Genomic DNA, 20,758 nt, shown 5'->3' with positions numbered 1-20,758 from the left:
TACCCACAGTTCTATCTCTCCATCCCATTAGACATACAGAGAGGTGGAGCTAGAAGTCATTTGACTCTGCATTGAGTACCACTTGGCGTTAAATGTGCTTCTGCAGCAATGCTGGCATTTTAATGTAATAATTGTTGGCTGTCTTGCAATGGTGGACTAAGTACACAAATCAAGTTCTTGAATAAAAGTACAGATACGTTTAATAAAATATTACTTCAGTAAAAGTAAAAATACTCCTTTTTCAGTTTTACTTGAGTGAAAGTGCAAAAGTACTGGATTTAAAAAATATATATATACTGATAGATTTATTTTACAATTTTATATAGTCTACTTAATTTTATATTAGCATATATATTTTATAATCCTACTGCTCAAAATACCTGGGATTTTCCCAAAATAACCAATATATGGAGTCAATATATATTTTTGTTGTTGATATGGACTACCTTGACGGAAGTGATGTAGTAATGTCAATGTTTTCTTCTCAAACCTTGTCTGTGGTGTAAAAACACCAATGGCCAAATGCCCTCAGAGGGCATCACTTCCCACTTTGATAATTACTGTACTTACCATGTTACCATGAACATCACATTCTTTCTTTTTCCCTGGTTGAATAAAAATATTTGGACTTTATATCTAAATATTACCTCAACTTAGCACCAGCAGGCCTGTTAGCTAGACAGTTAGCATCAGCTAACAATATTGACTTATTTTCAGTATGGTTATAAATAAACATTCATATCTGTTTACTTGGCTAGTTGATCCAAACAATATAAAAATCTTTACTGTTAAACAATATAAAAACAGAGGTCACTAAGAGCTAAATGCATAGCATTTTAATAAAACTGCTAATGTTTCGACAGCGGGGAATATGAACGTAAAATGAGTTATTTTATTCTAAAGTTTCGTTTTTGACCGAAAACATAGAAACACTGATGTTGACGTTTTTGCATTCAAGCATTTCAGTGGGCTTAAACAGATCGCCCTTTACAGCAGATTTATTTAACAAACAACTGATAGTTTTGACCTAAATATGGTTTTCAATTACAATAATTGATCCTAAAATTCGACTTACTTTTTACACAGCATCAGTCACCAAGATCTCCCGGTTCTTAGTTGTGAATTCAGTTCACTGGAGACTAAACGGATCATTTGAATCAGTGAGTTGTCGACTTTGAGAACTGTTGCAATCGGATCATTCCAAGTCGTAAATTAATCGTTTGGTGCGATTCAAGCACCGATTTAACAGGTTTATTAAAAAGAATCGTTTGTTCGTAAATCAGACTTCTGCGTCTCGAAGCACATGATATATGTGACCCTGGACCACAAAACCAGTCTTAAGTCGCTGGGGTATATTTGTAGCAATAGCCAAAAATACATTGCATGGGTCAAAATTTTTGATTTTTCTTTTATGCCAAAAATCATTAAGAAATTAAGTGAAGTTCATGTTCCATGAAGATTTTTTGTAAAATTCATACTGTAAACATATCAAAATGTAATTTTTGATTTGTAATATGCATTGTTAAGAACCTAATTTGGACAACTTTAAAGGTGATTTTCTCAGTCTTTTTGATTTTTTTGCATCCTCAGATTTCTGATTTCAAATAGATGTATCTCAGTCAAATATTGTCCTATCCTAACAAACCATACATCAATAGAAAGCTTATTTATTGAGCTTTCATATGATGTATAAATCTCAATTTTGTCAAATTTAACCTTATGACTGGTTTTGTGGTCCAGGGTCACATATTATAAGGCTTATATGGCAAGCCGTTTTCGCCTAAAATATTCTAAGTGTTTCTCGTGGTAATTGCATTTTTACTAGTAACAATTCAATTAGAGAGCTCTATAATTAAATTTTTACTAGTAAGAATTATAATTAGAAAGCTCTAATTCAAGGAGTAATGATATGTTTTATGAAATGCAGTGAAGTAAGGTAGGGTGAATTAAGGGTGATTGGGACATTTTTTTAAATTCTGCGTTATGTAATCATTCTTGCAATGAATTAAAAACATCAGCCCAATGTATGATATATTTCTGTAACCCTACAGATGTTATCTATCCATTTGTGAAAGAAATATAATTATGTCAGAAGAGAAGGTGGTGTGACATATTTGTTTTGTCGTCTAAGCGTATATGTTTTGATGCATGAGCTTGAGCATGAGCTTATGGACGCACCTTATTTTACATGTAAACGTACCTTATGTTTGTCTCTACAGCAATATATATGCTTAATTATAGAAATAAAAATGACTAAAACTACAAAAAATTATTTTTATCTTTGGTTTTTATACTGGTCCTGAGTTCATGTTGAAGTCAGTATAAATTCAGGTATTAATACATGATTATTCATGTGCCATTATTGTAAAGTGTTATCATGTATGTTTATCACATACCACAATTAGAGTATTTATGTTATGATTATAAAGCCAGTCTTTGAGTTGTTTGACAGCATGCATATATATATATATATATTGTTATATGCTAAAATTATACAATGTAATTGAGTGTGTTCTTTTGTATCATTATGTTGTTCAGTCAAATGTGGAGATGCAGTCAGATTTTTTGCAGTTATTTAACAGCGTCTTTCTCTTTTTTCACCACCTATTTACATTCTTTTATTTTTGACAAAATGCCAAAATTATATATATATATATATATATATATATATATACACACACACACAGAGCTGGATAGATTCCAAATTATGTGACAAAAATTGTAGTTAGTAACGTAATCAGACTATTTTTTGATTACTTTTAGATTACTTTTGACTTAACTCATTTATCACATAGAACAGGATACTTTTGTACCATAATGATGTAAAAATACAAAGAAGAAAATATATCATTGTAAACCACATAAAGTGCGTTAAACATTATATTACATCAAGGTTTCCCAAACTGGGGCTCATTAAGGAACTACAGGGGGTTTGTGAGTTTAATGAAAAACTGAATTAATTAAATAAAAATGTCAAATTAATATAAATCATTTTAAAATAAGAATTAAAATAAAACACTTACTAAGAAGATTAGATAGTTTGTTTACATGCATGCCATCAACCATTAACCAATGTCAGAGAACCATGAAAACCATGCAAATGTAATGCTTAAAAATTAAAATATTAATTTTAAAATCTCAGGGTTACTCTCTAGAAATCTAGAGAACGAAATGTTTAAGAATGCCTGCATTACATGTAAATAAGAAATGACATGAATTCATGCATTTTAATGAGTTTAAAAATACAAACACCTTCCAAAGGCATAATAATACATGGTTAAATAACCCTGTGAATGATAATTCAAATGAAAATTAATGTGTTCATCAGTAATTGATGCAACATTGAAACACCTCTTAAACTTGAACTGATTTTTGTAAATACAGTGGTCAAATGCCGTGTAGCCATCTGACTAGTGTCTGGACTATATATGTATATATTAATCAATCAATTTAGTTTAAAACGAAATAACAAAATGCTTTCAAAACTTACCTGAGTTTGCTCCAAATCTCATGACAGCGAAAAATACCAGCAGGTTTGAGGCAATAAAGTATGTTTTTTTCCAGAAATACATGTTGAAGTAGTTTGATTAAAAAACAATTAAATACTCATAAAATAAATATTTATAAAAATGTATATTTGTATAGTCAGGCAAATGAACCTGCCATCAGTGTTTGTCCTCTGTTACATTTCAGCATCAACCTGATGAAGAAGATGTGTGTGTGTGTGTGTGTGTTGTCTGCAGACAATAAATGTCATTAGGTGTGGGCACTTTTGTATAAAAAACGTTCACGCCTTCAGTAAACCACACTGATTGTGGTTTTGTATTGCCGAACAGTTATATGACCTTTACCTGTTACACCCTTTCCGTGATATATTGCAGTAAATCTCAGAGATTTCTCCTTTTCATGTTTATCTTCTGAAATATTGTATTTGTTCTAATTTGTACTTGTTGTTTTTTATAGATATTCAAAGACAAGAAATGCTAAAACAGATACTTCAGGTATGTTTGTACTGTTATCTAACATGTTGTTGGTTGTAAGAAATCCCTTAGGATAGCGAAAAATACCTAGTTTATTACTCTAAACAAATCCATAGATTGCAAGAAGTTTTTAGACCCAACTCAATTGTGTTCCAAAACTAAATAGGCAAGAGATTAATTAGTTTTTGAGATAATACCTTATTTTTATTCATAAGTTTTGTTATAGCCTAATGGGGACAGTGGAAACGACTGTTTCATAATGTCATGTTACAGTCTTCAGAAACCCAAGTTTCTTGCTAACTTGCACCAGTCATGATGCAGAAAATAAACAGATATGTTGCTATGAGGTTGCTAGGCTGTGCATAGATAAGGCTTGGGTCACTCTTTAATTGTAGGTCTATAAGATTTTTCCAGCAGATTTATTGTCTACCCCAAAAACAAAAAACAAAAAAAACAAAAAACTTGTAAATCTTGGCATCAACCTTGGCACACCTTTTGCCAACAAGCTGCATCAATCATGTCCATCACACAAGCAATGCAAGATGAGTTTTGGATAGAAATTTAATACTCAACGTTAATAATGTTAGTTTCTTTTGTTCTTTTGACATTCTATAAATAGTAACTTTGTAGTTATCAATATTATATGGCAACCCCAGGAAAACAATGACGTATAATATGTTCTTGACCTAAGGGTCATAATGTCCACACCTATTTGCTATCTCAAAAATGTTTTTTGAGTCATGGTGAATATCCTTAGTCATATGTATTATATAAAACCAAAGGACACTTCCATGGAAATGCCAAACATACAATGGAAAAAACACCTTTTGAACTACACTGCGTTAGAGTGCTATAATTGGTTTATAATTGATTTGACTGATTGAATAGCTGTATTATATTGATTTTTTTATCTAAGAAATTCCATCATTCATCCACCACACATTGTTAAGCATTTTTGAAGAAAGACTTGTCTGAGCTGGAGTAAGATGTTTTGGTAACAATTTGGACCATTTTTTTTTTAATCTTTTTTTTTTTTTAAACAGAAAGGTCCTTCTTCATGGACCCATTTAAATAAAAAAGGGTTCTTCTATAGCATCGTAAATCACCTTTATTTTTAAGAGTGTAGTGTAATAAATGAATTGTTCATTGCTTGCTCATATTAGTTAACACATTATCTAATGTTAACAAATTAGACCTTATTGTAAAGTGTTACCGTATTAACAAACAGCCTATACGCTAGTAACATTAACCAGGGCTGCGTTTCCCAAAAGCATCGTAAGCTTAAGTACATCGTAGACCCATTGAAACCAATGGAGCTACGATCAACTTAAGCTTACGATGCTTTTGGGAAACGCTGCCCAGCAAAGTTTAGCTGGTTTAAAGGGATAGTTCACCCAAAAATGTAAATTTGATGTTTATCTGCTTACCCCCAGGGCATCCAAGATGTAGGTGACTTTGTTTCTTCAGTAGAACACAAACTAAGATTTTTAACTCAAACCCTTGCAGTCTGTCAGTCATATAATGGCAGTCAATGGTTACCAAATCTTTAAGAGTAAAAAAAATATATACAGACAAAACCAAATGAAACTCTGCGGCTCCTGATGATACATTGATGTCTTAAGACACAAAACGATCAGTCTGTGCAAAAAACTGAACATTATTTATATCATTATTTACCTCTGATCCACCGCAATGTTCTACTCTCCTGAGCGTGTTCCCAACAGGGGGCGCATGATGCGTCAATGTGATCTGCCATAGTAGATGTACGCACGGAAGCAATCTGTTGCCCGAATACATGTTTACATAGTGCATATTGGCCTCTCAAAATGGTAATTACTTATGCTTATCCTGATTCTGGTTTTCTTGTGCAAACTCATCTGGGAGTGTTGACTTTTCACCGACTACATTACCAGAGCATGTTGACCCTTCACGTGAACGCGAACGTTCCAATGGATCAGAGGTAAATGATATAAATACTGTTCAGTTTTGTGTCTCAAGACCTCAGTGTGTCGTCATGAAACGCAGGCTTTAATTTTTGTTTTATTTGTTTATGCTTTTCACTCTTAAAGATTTGGTAACCATTGACTGCCATTATATGACTGACAGACTGCAACAGCTTGAGTTAAAAATCTTCGTTTGTGTTCTACTGAAGAAACAAAGTCACCTACATCTTGGATGCCCTGGGGGTAAGCAGATAAACATCAAATTTTCATTTTTGGGGGAACTATCCCTTTAACAAAGCAGCAGACTATTCAGAGAGACCAGCTAAGACTGGCTTGGGGTTTGAGAGTTGTTAGGTTTTTTTTTTACCTGAACCCCACTGAACACCTTTGGGGTGGATTGTAACAGTGAGGCTGACTGATGCTTTTGTGTACGTTTTGGCACTAAGCTCTTGTTTTGTTGCATGTAAACTAAAATTGCACTATAAACCTGTTTTTATCACATCGTCTTTTGTAACAGGCTTTTATGAAGCATATGATAAAAATGTTCCATATGGATCAGCCAGTCTGTTATGTATCATGCTGTTGTTAAATGTTAAGCATCTTACCTTTGACAGAAGCACTTAAACACACTACAGTTTACCTTTTTGTAGTCATAATCATAATCTAAATCCAAAATCTAAATTCTTTCGAAATATAATGACTTTACCATTTCTTCCAACCACATTGGGTGATTTGGGTTAACATATGGGGATTCTGTCTATTTCCAAAACCTTAAAAAAAGAAAAGTTTCTTTGCATCAATAAGCCCATGGGACAACAACTGATATTGACATTTATTAAATGTAGTAAGTTTTTATGTGATTTTTCAGAGATATATTAGTTCAAAATGGAATTAACTTACTGTAGGGCGGAGAACATATCTGTGCAGAAGAGAGTGGCTTCCTCAGTCTTGCACTTGTCACATAATGGGAAGACATCTGAAAAAAATCTATGTAGCTTTGTTTTAGAATAATAAAGTTAAATTGCATAAGGCAATGCCAGAAATTGACAAAACGTTTATGAATATGCTCTAGTGCATTTACCCAGTGCCCATCATTTATCTTCTCCCTTACTTCAAGTTTCTATTTTAATCTTATCTCCAGATCTCTAAATGAAGTATTGCATAAGAATGGATTATAAAGTATAAACTGAAATATAAAGATAATCTCTCCTTGCCCTCCGGTTGGTCAAAACTTGTTGTAAAGCTATTCCAAACCAATATGAATTTAATTCTTCTCCTGAACACAAAATAATATATTTTGAAGAGTGAAATGAAACAGTTGTTGGTCCCCAATGACTTTCATTATGGTCAAAATGGCTGGCAACAAAAGTGACTACACCCTAAGTGATAACATCAGTATGTTGTTTAACCATGCAAAGCCACATGTCCTATTCATCATGTTTATGGTTTTGTCTGCTTGACAGTACTATAAAAAGTTGTGCATCTTGTATTAGAGCAGTTAAAATTAGGTGCTTTAAGTACAGTTCTTTCATACTGACCACTGGATGTTCAATATGGCATCTCATGGCAAAGAACTCTCTGAGGATCTGAGAATTAGAATTGTTGCTCTCCACAAAGATGGCCAAGGCTATTCGAGGTTCAGTAACACCCTGAAACCGTGTTACACTACAGCGGTCAGGGTCACACAGAGGTTTTCCAAGATGGGTTTCATTTGGAAAAGGCCTTGCAAGGGTCGATCAACAAAGTTGAGCACTCGTTCTGTGCGTCAGGTGCAGAACCTGGCTTCAAAAAACAGATGCATGAGTGCTGCCAGTATACTGCAGAAGTAGAGGGTCAGCTCGTCAGTGCTTAGACCATACGCCGCACACTGCAACAAGTCGGTTTGCATGAGCATCATCCCAAAATTAAGCCTCATCTGAAGCTGGCTCACAAGAAAGCTCACAAACAGTTTGCTGAAGACAACTTGTCCAAGAGCATGAATTACTGGAACCATGTCCTGTGGTCTGATGAGACTATAAGATAAACTTGTTTGGCTCAGATGGTGTACATCACGTGTGGCGATGCCCTGGTGAGGACTACCAAGAAAATAGTGTCTTGTGGTGCTAGGATCATGGTCTGGGGCTGCATGAGTGCTTGAGAGCTGCAGTTCATTGAGGAAAACATGGATTTTGTTATGTACTGTGATTCTGAAGCTGAACATGATGCCTTCCCTCTCGAAATTAGGCCAAACAGCAGTTTTCCATCATTATAATGATCCCAAACACACCACCAAGCTGACAACTGCCTTGCTGGGGAAGCTGAAGGTAAAGGTGATGGAGTGGCCAAGAATGTCTCCAGACCTGAACCCTGTTAAGCCCCTTTGGGGCATACTGTCTGTGTGTGTATATTTTAATCTTTCTACTTCACCTCAGACTCAGTTTGACCCACTCCAATCCCCCGAAATGCATTGATTTTAACCTTTCGATGCGGATTATCAACAGTGTATTTAGAATATTCACTGCTAAATTCAATACTTTTGTGCTTAGTCTGGCGCTGAGCCAGAGATAGATGTGCTGAGTGCTTTTACCCTACATCACAACGACTCAGTGTTTTCAACCACATAACATTAGATTTCAGACATTTAAATGAATTACTAACAAAAATACATTTGTTTAATACACTGGTGGTCTATGGATAACTGCAATAATAATCCTTTTAATTAAAATCTGACATGTTTTATGTATATAGAACAAACCCCCAACCCCGTTAGATAGAATCATACAAGCCCTCCCAGGTCGAGTGTCCTGGTGCTAGGACTGTTTTAGCTCCTCTACGTCTGCAGACAATCAGAATGCACAGTCCATCCATAAAACAGACACGCCATTGATAAATTTAATTAGGCTAAACATAACCTTTCCAACCCTCATAAAATTTTAAAATGCTTGTGTAGCAGATTCACTACGTTTATATTCAAATGTCATAACCTGAACAGCTTGTTCTAAGCCATTTACATTTTTAAAGTAATTCAAAAATACAGCAAAAATGCTAAATCAAAAGAATGAGCAAGCTACTTTGGATGACTTACCACTTCAGATGAGCTCATATTTATCACCTGTGTACATACGCTGACATGAGTTAGAATTCTAGCCCTCTGATAAATATTTCAATTATGTAATACCAATATATGGGTGTATACAGTTGGATATATCAGCACATTGCTTGCTGTAAAGTAGTTACACAATTTTGTGTAAACATTTATAGCAGGGATAGGCAATGTTAGTCCTGAGTTTTACTCCAACCCTGAAAAAAACCTCACCTGGCTGATTCATTAAATAAGCCACTTCCTCTAAAAAGCTGATTGTTCTGCGTGGTAAAGCCTCTCCTTCAATGACATCCATTAAAAAAAACGGCCTCTGGTCTCTTTTCCCACGTACTGCCAGACCGGAAGCGTTAGCTTTAGTCGTTACGCTTTTTCAGCTAATAGTTGCAGTGGCTTTGGCCTTAGTGATCCTAAAGAGCTTGATTAGCTTGTTCAGGTGTCTTTGTTTAGGGTTGGAGCTGAACTCTGCAGGACAGCAGCACTCTAGGACCAACTTTGCCTATCCCTGATTTATAGGTTCTGAAATTAAACATTGAAGACTGTTTCAAGTCTCAGTGTAGGTTCCTCAGGCCGATCATTGTTCTTATTGACGAACAGATCCAGAGAAAGTGTGTTTACAACAATTTTCCCTTTCAGTGTCTACATCAGAAATCTCAAACCCTGCTCCTAGAGAGCTACCCTCCTGCAGATTTCAGTTTCAACCCTCACACCAACACACCTGTCTTTAATTATCAGGTTAACCCCTGAACACTTTGATTAGCTGGTTAAGGTGCATTTGTTTAGGGTTGGAGCTCAAATCTGCAGGGCTGGAGACCGTTGGTCTACATCTCCTCATTCGAACTATTCTCCAGTGTATTGGGTAATAAGGACATTTTTATCAAGCAGTTTCAATCCATGCTGAAGCTTATCACCAAAACAGTTTTATAAAATTAGTATTTAAAAAAAATGCGATGTCAATCACTACTGAGATCCAAAGAAATCATGAACGCTTTATTTTGTATTTACAGTGCCTCCTTCTGCTCCACTTGTTCTTGACTATCTGTTTTAACTTCTTCTGTCGAAACTGCTTTCCACCTCCGCTCCGCTTCTGTTATTGTCATTGGATGCAGTGGGAAAAATCCAGCCAATCCTACTCGGAAAGAAACATGAATCAAAAACAAAGTGAATGTCCTTTTGCTGTACTGTAATCATTACTAAATATATTTAAAGGAAATAATGAGTTTAGGTGGACGCTCACCTAGAAGTTTGGCCACTGGTTTTGTCGTATGGGCTCCACATGCAATCCAATACTTGATTCTTTCGTAATTGAAGGCAACAAGTTTTTCATTGTGTGTGTTGGGGAGAGGGTCATATGAGCCCAGCTGCTCGATATATTTACTGTCTCTCGCCCGTTTATTATAAGCAGCCACAATGCGGTAGAAGGGTCTGTTAGTGGCACCTCCTAGTGCCAGCCTGATGACCACATGCCCACCATGATAGCTTTTGAGCAGGAAAGATGCTAAGACAAAGACATAATGTAAGTTTCACAGTGGCAATGTTTAATGTCACAAAGATGAGGTTTTTTTTCAGAAACAGTAAGACCAGTCCTGGAGGCTACATTTTGGATGGAACTCACACTTAAACTTGAGGGGCCACTTATTCAAAAAGTTTAATCTGGATTAGAATACTCTGGATTTTTACTTATTTTTGCAAAGCAAATTAGATCACAATGACACACTTTTTTCATATTACCAAATCTGGATTAATAGTGCTGTATAGAGCCCCTAAATGGAAATTGTGATAAAAAAAAAATAATTTGATGGAGAAAAAAAAGATTCAATGCTTTTGCATTCTCTCGGAAATGTTTTGCATTCACACAAGAAACTTTGGGTTTGGGTTAGAAGTAACTACTTTTGACTGTTTATCCCAATGTAGATTACAAACAGTGATAATAAAAAAAACACTTTAAATATAATAAAACATTTCTGTGTGTGCATGTTACAAATGTTATCCAATGTCTCACTCTCACTCTCTCTATTTATAAAATGTTTGGGTGTTTAAAAGTTAGTGTTTTATTACATTTTTGTTCCTGACATCCACTCTTCTGATGAGATCAGTATAATATATAGTTTTTATTTTATTTTTTTAATCAAAAGTATCCCGATTTTACTAAACGTTTTGAACAACCCAAACTGGTAGTTTGATCCAGATCAAAACCAAGATTGGATTTTGCAAGTTAATTATTGTATGTTAAATTAGGAAGACGTCAAAAAATTACTAATACGTATATTTATATTAACTAAATAAAATAAACGGCTTAAAAGTACTTACATAAATGGACCATGATTGCCAGATACTCTGTTAAAGACAAAAAAGAATAAGTCAGCAGAAAATATTTACAATAAAACCACATATATGAGCGAATAAGGTCTTACATAAAGTCAGTCAGTCTTTATGAGAGCATGGAGTGGCGTTATATTTACCACATTTCGCGTTAAAAAAAAAACACATACCTTACAAATCCGGTATCTTCATGTAAATACGCCTGTAATATTGTTTAATATAAACTTAACGTGTTTGTAATAGCTCTCAAACACACAACTCTCTACAGACAGTTATCAACATGACATTCGCAAGGGCGCAGACATGTTTTTCTGCCGCACCGGAAGAGGGTTTATCGTTCCTACTATGGTGAAGACTTGGCTCATGAATATTAAGTACGTTACGTCTGTACGTTCTAGTGTCAACAGTAGGTGTAATGATGAATTCAGCCACTGGGTGACGGTTTTGTTCTAGTTTTGTGTTATACTTTTAAAAGACGATTACACATTTTTTTCCCCTGTATACATATACACTACTGCTCAAAAGTTTAGGATAAGATTTTTAATGTTTTTAAAGAAGTTTCTTATGCTCATTATTTATTTGATCAAAAATACAGAAAAAAGTAATATTGTGAAGTATATATATATATATATATAATGTAAATAATAATATAAAATAATGGTATTTTAATGTACTTTAAATATAATTTATTTACTTCATTATAATTTATTTCTGTGATGCAAAGCTGAATTTTCAGCATCATCACTCCAGTCTTCAGTGTCACACAATCCTTCAATGTTGGAAACAGTTGAGATACTTTTTATTTTTTTTGGAACCTGTGATACTTTTTTCAGGATTCTTTGATTAATAAAAAGTTAAAAAGAGCAGCGTTTATTTAAAATAGAAATCTTATGTAACAATATATGTGCACTACTGTTTAAAACTTTGGCGTCAGTAATTTTTTTCTTTTCTTTTTCTTTTAAAGAAATTAATAATTTTATTCAGCAAGGATTTGTTAAATTAATGAAAAGTGATAGTAAAGACTTTTATTGTTAGAAAAGATTTATAACTTTTTTTTTTATTCATCCAAAAATCCTAATGAAAGTATTACAGGTTTCAAAAATATATGAGGCATCACAACTAACATTAAAAATAAATTAGCATATTAGAATGGTTTATAAAGGATTGTGTGACACTGAAGACTGGCGTAATGATGCTGAAAATTCGGCTTTGCATCACAGGAATAAATTATATGTTAAAGTACATTAGAATAGAAAACCGGTATTTTAAATAGCAAAAATATTTCACAATATTACTGTGTTTTTCTCTATTTTTGATTAAATAAATGCAGCCTTTATGATCATAAGAGACTTCTTAAAGAAATCTGTAAAAAATCTTACAGATTTTATATATATATATATATATATATATATATATATATATATATATATATACAGGGATGGGCAGTATTTTAGATAAATGTATTTAAAATACGTATTTGAAATACAAAATACTATTTTGTATTTTGTATTGTAAAGCCTTTGGGAAAAATCTAATGTAATTTGTATTTAAATACATTTAAGATGAGTGTTTTGTATTTTCAAAATCCTTTAGACACACCCCTCCCCCAACCTTAAAGGGATAATTCACCCAAAAATGAAAATTTGATGTTTATTTGCTTACCCCCAGGACATCCAAGATGTAGGTGACTTTGTTTCCTCAGTAGAACACAAACAAAGATTTTTAGCTAAAACTGGTGCAGTCTGTCAGCCATATAATGGGAGAGGATGGGCACCAGACCTTTAAAAGTAAAAAAAAAAAAAAAAAAAAACATGCACAGACAAATCCAAATTACACCCTGTGGCTCGTGACGATACATTGATGTCCCAAGACACGAAACGATCGGTTTTTGTGAGAAAATGAACAGTATTTATATCATTTTTTTACCTTTGATACACAGCAATGTCCATCTGTCATGAGCACGAGATTAGCATCAGGCTCGTTACATGTGTATGTGCTCTGGCGTAGTATAAGCAAACGCCGTAAGGGGAAATCGGGGAAAAGTCCCGGATGACTTTGTGCAAGCAAACATAATCTTTTAGTTTTAAATCGGTTTGAACAATCAGGATAAGCGCAAGTATTACCATTTTGAATACCCGCTATACCCACAATCTCTGTGCACTGTGTAAACAATGAGTGTCGTATACACGCGACAGATCGCTTCCGGTGTTTGTGTATGCTACGCAAAACCGATCGTTTCATGTCTTAGGACATCAATGTATCGTCACAAGTCACAGGGTGTAATTTGGATTTGTTTGTGCATGTTTTTTTTTTTTTTTTTACTTTTAAAGGTCTAGTGCCCATCGATTCCCATTATATGGCTGACAAACTGCACCGGTTTTAGCTAAAAATCTTAATTTGTGTTCTGCTGAAAAAACAACGTCACCTACATCTTGGATGCCCTGGGGGTAAGCAGATAAACATCAAATTTAAATTTTTGGGTGAACTATCCCTTTAACACTCATGCACGTGAGCTGCCTGCAGCAGAGTCAGCATTGGATCAGCGACTTTACTCAGTTTTCTGCATTAAGGTAAGGGTGTCATCATGATCAATTCCTTGTCTATTAAAGTTAAAATGGTGCATCATTCAGATTTGCCTTCAGTAAACATGAAAGAATAAAAAAGCACCAACACGTGTAGGAGAAAAATAGCGTTAGCTGCCTGTTAGCCCATCAGTTTTTTTTTAATCTATCAACTTTGTGTTATTGAGTTCTTGTTACTGAGTTGAAGTCATGATGGTGATAAAACGTAATAAAAGATGTTTGGGGGAAAAAATAATTAGTTTTGTTTTTCCTATTAAATTCAATTCAAGTCTAGCGCTTTTCACAATACAAATCGCTGCAAAGCAGCTGTACAAAAAAAAAAAAAAAAATGTAGGCTACTACAATATATTTAGTAGCTTATTAGTGGTGACTACTGTATGTTAAGTCGATGTACATATGGTATAAATATTAAAAACAGTAATGGTGTAATCAAAAACAGATGATGAACACTAATAGTAATGATTATGTGTTGCAATCAAACTTGTAGAAAAATTGTGTAGTGCTGTATGTTGATTCAAGGCTGGCATCATCGGCGGTCCTCTGGGGGTTGGCATCATCTCTTCTTCTGAATCCAGGCTGAATCTTGTGTAATTCCTAGTATATATATATATATATATATATATATATATATATATATATACATACTATAAACAAACCTTCAGAGGTATGCGGCATGCAGCACAACACATGTGGTATATTATGGGGACTATATTTTTTTCTATTTTGAAGTTAATTTAAGACCTAAAGACTTCTAGTCTGAGATGCACCAACCTACTATTTATTACAAGTAAAAGCCACATTTCATGATAAAAAAACATTTGAGGCCTAGATGGCATATAATTAAGTTTGCAGTGCCTCCTATTAACCCTTATAATGACATTGCAACTTTTTTGAAACGAAATCCTGATGAACATTATGGTAAATGTAGCTGACACATTGTAATGTTTCACATATGCTTTATTTTAAGAATCTTATTTGTAAAATACAGTATATTCAGCACAGCCTTTTCCTCATAAATATTAATTTAACAATATAATGTGCTTTCAGTGTAAGCACACAAGCAATACCCTGCTATCGTAACAAAAATATATATATATTATATACCAAGTAAATGTACAGTGCCAACAAAAATAAACATTAAACCTATCATAACTGACTGTTCTACAGCTGGTTACTGTAGCAGCATTGTAAATATATTAGAAATGTGATTATTTATGAAGATGATTATTAATTAATAATTATATATTTGTTTAAATACCAGAATAACACCCTCTCATAACAAGAAAACAAATCACTTTGCATTTCTGCATTACTCTCGCATTTCCTAATTGCTTTGTAAAAACCTGACAAAACCTGTTTTCTAGGTGCTATATACATTTGTTTTTGAGAAGAGTGAGATACTTGACGGTCATTTTACTTGAAACACACTAAATATTCTAAAACAAACTCAGTAAATGCATGTTTTAGTATGTTGGCTTCCTGAGATTATAGTGCCTGAATTCTTTAAAATAAATTTTTAATAATATCTGTTTTTTTCTTCATCAGACATCCACCACTTCAGTTGCTCTGGTCTTTATCTGTAGCAGAGAGGAAAAAGAAGGGATTAAAAAAAGAATCAATCTTACAATCACCAATACAGGTTATGTTCCTTTCCAATATATTTAAAAAATAATATGCACAATTGCTCACCCTACAGAGATGAATATTCATTGAATGAGCTGAAAGTCCCAGGTGTTGAATCTTCTATGTCTGAAAAATTTTGATGCCAAAAACCTCTGTCTATGGCCCCTGAAAAATACAGTTAATATTTTCAATTATGTTCTTACATAATTTCTGATGTTTAAGAGTTTTATCTGAGTTTAGTACTGCTGCTGAAGTATATTTACTAAAGCATTTGCAAAGATAGAAATCATACCTCCTGATGTAAAATCAAAGAAGACATCATCAAAAATTGATAACCTTTTGCTTGATGTTCTGCTGAAATGAGATAAAGGTGTTATTCAGTTGTTTTGTTGTTTTGATCGGTGAACAAATAACAGAAATAGTTTATACAAACCTCTTGGCTCTATAGAGAACCATAAACATCACAGTTGAAACAATGACAAGAAGAGCAAAAGCTGCTAGACTGCCGAACAGGACAGCGTAGAAACCGGCTGCTCTGCTGTAAAGCTCACAGTGAGCTCCGTGGAATTCCTCAAAGAAAGACTTGTTACACCTAGACAATAAGCAAAATGAGTAGGAGAGGATGAGTTCCAACATTTCATTAACTGAAAACTACACCATTTGTAGTCATTAGAATTTGCTTTGAAGGACTTACTTGCACTCTGGTCCATTTATTCCATTTTGGCATTGACCTTGTTGATTGCAGAAGTTGGGATTTTTTTTACATGGTCCCACACATGTCCATACTCCATCTTCAATCTCCAAAGTTATGTTTGCAAAATTCGCTGTGCATTGCACAAATGTTTGCAGATCTGAAATATCTACACATACACACAACAGTTACATTCAAATTAAAGATCTCTATAAATTGATACAATAGACATCTGGAGCCATATTACAAAAATGTCCCTTGAATTAAGCATAACTTTTTTTATTAAATATGTTATTTCAAGGTTTTCTGTTTCCAACATACTTGATATTTGAACCGCCTCCATGGTAATTTGGGCATATTGGATGGACACATTACCGAGAGCTATGCTGAGATTTGTAAATGAATCTGAGTCATTTACAATTTTTTGCAGGGTGGATCCCAATTCGTTATTTAGGAACAATATTTCTGAATTGTTGTTGGGATAGTTATATACTGCAGTACTTTCAGCAATGACACTTCCTTGTCTAGATGGGAAAAAATACATGCCACATTTTAATATCTTTTGCTTAGCAAATATTTGTAAATATATGGAATTTATGAGAAATCAACTTACATTAGTTTATGTATGAGCACATCTTTGAAATTTTTTGCATCTGCTCTTTTACAAAGGATTGAAAGCTGTCAAAAAAGAAAATATTTATTTTTGAATATAAAGATTTATGCATTACATATTTTGCAAATTACTGCAAAATAAGCTTCACCATGCCATCAAAGCTTTACATATTCAAAGTTCAATATTCTATATTGCAGTAAATGCATTCATCTAATTTGACTGGAGACCTTTTTCTTTTCTGTTAAATTTTAAAAGACATTTAAAGTTAAATAATGCAACTAACTTTCATACATTTGAAAGTGTGGCTTTGTATTAATACACAGTGTGAAATAATTGTGAGCGAATTTGTGATCTTTAAAAGCACCTCAAGGATAGAAACTAGAAAAATTTACCTCACGTTTTAAGATGGAAATAAGATTTTTTGATTCTGTAGAGTTCATATTTTCATACTCTGTAAGATAGTCCATCATAATTCTGAGAGAGATATTTGCATTCCTTGTCGGTGTGCTTTCAGCTGCAAATAAAGCATAAATCAATAAATAGATTTAAAAAGATTTCAACATGAGGCACATTGTGGTAACTATTGTGCTAGGTCTTTTGTAATTAAAAAAAATAAAATAGAAGATGTCTGTGGGTTGTATAGCGTTTTAGCTCTAAAACATATGCACTATAGTTTTAGTTAAAACATGGCATAAACCATAATACTACGAGCTTACATTATGTCACACTTAACAAGTATCTGAATTGCTAAATTAATACTAATTCAATACCCACAACACAAAATAATTAACACAAAGTGTAATAATGATCATTTAGGAATAGCATGATAAATACTCACACCAAGTAGGATTAGAAGAGTCGTTTGCAAAATTGCAAGAATCTCCAAATGTGCCAGGTTTGCATTCACACTGACATTTCCCAGATGTTACATTGAAGAAGCATGGGGACCCATTACACTGACAAGTCCCGATACAGTTTTGAGTTGTTGAAACTAAGTTGACTGTTGTTGCGGATGAATGAGGTTCTGTTGATGTTGATGAAGATTTCTGAGTACTAGATTCAGCAGAAGGGCTTGACTGGGATGATGTAGGAATGCTAAATGTATGGGCTGTAGCAGTTGAGGTGGTTGTTTGAGGATTGGAGGAAGCTTGTCCTTTTGTTGTAGTAAATGGTGAAGATGGAGTTGTACCTATTGTGGATAATGTAGTTTCCAGTGCTGAACTACTCTCAAGTGTAGATGATTGTAATGTGGTACTCATGGGTGACGCAGTTGTGGTTAATGTTGTTTGAGCTGACGTTGTAGTTTCTGCTTCTGTAGTAGAAATAAATTGAGTGGTTTGTGTCTGCTGGCTTGTTCGTTCTGTTGTAGATGAAGTGAAACCTGATGTACTTTGTCCTTCTGTTATAGTAGATGGTAAAGATGGAGTACTTCCTGTTGTGGATAATGTAGGTTCCAGTGTTGAACCACTTTCAAATGTAGTTGTTTGTAATGTGGTCATGCTCATGGACTCTGTTCCTGTAGTAGAACTAAACTGGGTGCTTTGTGTGTGCTGGCTTGTTTCTTCTACAGTAGATGAAAATATTTTGGTTGTAGATGAAGTGAATTCTGATGTTTTCTGTCCTTCTGTTGTAGACAATGGTGAAGATGGAGAGTTGCCTGATGTGGGTGATGTTGCTTCCAGTGTTGGACCACTTTCACTTGATGATGATTCTAGTGTGGCCATGCTCGTCGGGGACACAGCTGTTGTAAATGCAGATTGAGCTGTTGTTACATATACTGATTCTGTTGTAGAATTAAACTGAGTAGTTTGTGTCTGCCGACTTGTTGTTTGCTCTGTACTGGACATAGGTATTTCCGACGTTGATGAAATAAGTTCTGATGTAGTAGTTTGTCCTTCTGTTGTAGTAGACGATGGAGATTGAGAGGAACCTATAGAGGATGATGTTGTTTCCAGTGTTGAACTTCTCTCCGTTGTAGATGATTCAAATATGGTCATAGTCAAAGGGGACAAATCTGTTGTAAATGTTGATTGAGATGTTGTTGTAAATTCTGATTCTGTTGTAGAACTAAACTGAGTAGTTTGTGTCTGCTGACTTGTTGTTTGCTCTATACTGGACCTAGGTATTTCTGTTGTTGATGAAATAATTTCTGAGGTACTTTGCCCTTCTGTCGTTGTAGATTGAAAAATTGGAGCGGTAATTATCGAGGATGATGTAGGTTCCAATGTTAAACTTCTCTCAGTTGTAGATGACTCAAATGTGGTTGTGGACATATGGGACACAGCTGTTGTAAATGTTGACTGAGCTGTTGTTGTAGGTTCTGATTCTGTTGTAGAACTAAACGGAGTAGTTTCTGTCTGCTGACTTGTTGTTTGCTCTGCAGTAGAAGTAGGTACTTCTGTTGTTGATGAAATCAGTTTAGTTGTGCTTTGACCTTCTGTCGTTAGAGATGGTGAAGTTGGAGAAGTACCACTTGTGAACACTGTAGTTTCCACTGTTGATCCAATTTCAGTTGTAGATGATTCTAAGGTGGACATGGCCGTAGGGGTCATAGCTGTTGTAAATGTAGACTGAGCTGTTGTTGTAGATTCTGAGTCTGTCGTAGAACTGAACTGAGTCGTTTCTGTCTGCTGACTTGTTGTTTGCTCTGCACTAGAAGAAGGTACTTCTGTTGTTGATGAAATCAGTTCAGTTGTGCTTTGACCTTCTGTCGTTAGAGATGGTGAAGTTGGAGAAATACCACTTGTGAACACTGTAGTTTCTATTGTTGATGCTATTTCATTTGTGGATGATTCTAATGTGGACATGGCCGTAGGAGATGTTGTAAATGTAGACTGAGCTGTTGTTGTAGGTTCTGAGTCTGTCGTAGAACTGAACTGAGTCGTTTCTGTCTGCTGACTTGTTGTTTGCTCTGCAGTAGAAGTAGGTACTTCTGTTGTTGATGAAATCAGTTCAGTTGTGCTTTGTCCTTCAGTCGTTACAGATGGTGTTGTTGGAGAAGTACCACTTGTGAACACTGTAGTTTCCACTGTTGATCCAATTTCAGTTGTGGATGATTCTAAGGTGGACATGGCCGTAGGAGATGTTGTAAATGTTGATTGAGCTGTTGTTGTAGGTTCTGAGTCTGTCGTAGAACTGAACTGAGTCGTTTCTGTCTGCTGACTTGTTGTTTGCTCTGCAGTAGAAGAAGGTACTTCTGTTGTTGATGAAATCAGTTCAGTTGTGCTTTGACCTTCTGTCGTTAGAGATGGTGAAGTTGGAGAAATACCACTTGCGAACACTGTAGTTTCTATTGTTGATGCTATTTCATTTGTGGATGATTCTAATGTGGACATGGCCGTAGGAGATGTTGTAAATGTAGACTGAGCTGTTGTTGTAGGTTCTGAGTCTGTCGTAGAACTGAACTGAGTAGTTTCTGTCTGCTGACTTGTTGTTTGCTCTGCAGTAGAAGTAAGTACTTCTGATGTTGAAGAAATCAGTTCAGTTGTGCTTTGACCTTCTGTCGTTAGAGATGGTGAAGTTGGAGAAGTACTAGTTGTGAACACTGTAGTTTCCATTGTTGATCCAATTTCAGTTGTAGATGATTCTAAGGTGGACATGACCGTAGGGGTCATAGCTGTTGTAAATGTAGACTGAGCTGTTGTTGTAGGTTCTGAGTCTGTCGTAGAACTGAACTGAGTAGTTTCTGTCTGCTGACTTGTTGTTTGCTCTGCAGTAGATGTAGGTACTTCTGTTGTTGATGAAATCAGTTCAGTTGTGCTTTGTCCTTCTGTCGTTAGAGATGGTGAAGTTGGATAAGTACCAGTTGTGAACACCGTAGTTTCCACTGTTGATCCAATTTCAGTTGTAGATGATTCTAATGTGGACATGGCCGTAGGAGATGTTGTAAATGTAGACTGAGCTGTTGTTGTAGGTTCTGAGTCTG

The 20,758-nt window shown here is 34.7% G+C and overlaps 2 protein-coding genes across 3 annotated transcripts; both read right to left on the bottom strand.

The window, feature by feature from the left end:
- Window positions 1–9,966: 9,966 nt before the first annotated feature.
- mrps16 (mitochondrial ribosomal protein S16) lies at window positions 9,967–11,644 on the bottom strand. Its single transcript, XM_073826124.1, has 4 exons — window positions 11,495–11,644; window positions 11,313–11,339; window positions 10,240–10,500; window positions 9,967–10,131 (listed from the first exon to the last, which is right to left on the bottom strand). Exons 2-4 carry the CDS (start codon window positions 11,323–11,325, stop codon window positions 10,004–10,006), a joined length of 402 nt encoding a protein of 133 aa, XP_073682225.1. The 5' UTR covers window positions 11,326–11,339; window positions 11,495–11,644; the 3' UTR covers window positions 9,967–10,003.
- A 3,198-nt stretch (window positions 11,645–14,842) lies between these two features.
- LOC141294164 (uncharacterized) lies at window positions 14,843–19,638 on the bottom strand. 2 transcript variants are annotated; one of them, XM_073826255.1, is made up of 9 exons: window positions 17,672–19,638; window positions 17,226–17,347; window positions 16,834–16,898; window positions 16,542–16,744; window positions 16,224–16,389; window positions 15,963–16,121; window positions 15,822–15,883; window positions 15,596–15,694; window positions 14,843–15,483 (listed from the first exon to the last, which is right to left on the bottom strand). In XM_073826255.1, the coding sequence occupies exons 1-8, from the start codon at window positions 19,383–19,385 to the stop codon at window positions 15,597–15,599; spliced, it is 2,589 nt and encodes an 862-aa protein (XP_073682356.1). In that variant the 5' UTR covers window positions 19,386–19,638; the 3' UTR covers window positions 14,843–15,483; window position 15,596. The 2 variants fall into 2 exon arrangements, with proteins under 2 accessions (XP_073682356.1, XP_073682357.1); XM_073826256.1 differs by having other exon boundaries at window positions 15,822–15,880.
- Window positions 19,639–20,758: the final 1,120 nt, after the last annotated feature.

The sequence above is a fragment of the Garra rufa genome, chromosome 20, assembly GCF_049309525.1.
Source record: "Garra rufa chromosome 20, GarRuf1.0, whole genome shotgun sequence".
Taxonomy (NCBI): domain Eukaryota; kingdom Metazoa; phylum Chordata; class Actinopteri; order Cypriniformes; family Cyprinidae; genus Garra; species Garra rufa.
Note: the sequence above shows the minus strand (reverse complement) of the source record. Positions and strands in the feature narration are given on the sequence as shown.

Coding starts and splice junctions, on each gene's coding strand:
- mrps16 (XM_073826124.1), bottom strand. Junction 10,132..10,239: donor ACCAGTGGCCAAACTTCTAG/GTGAGCGTCCAC, acceptor CTTTCCGAGTAG/GATTGGCTGGATTTTTCCCA.
- LOC141294164 (XM_073826255.1), bottom strand. CDS start 19,385: ATGACCCCTACGGCCATGTCCACCTTAGAATCATCTACAACTGAAATT. Junction 16,390..16,541: donor GGAGGCGGTTCAAATATCAA/GTATGTTGGAAA, acceptor GTGTATGTGTAG/ATATTTCAGATCTGCAAACA. Junction 15,884..15,962: donor GTTCTCTATAGAGCCAAGAG/GTTTGTATAAAC, acceptor ATCTCATTTCAG/CAGAACATCAAGCAAAAGGT.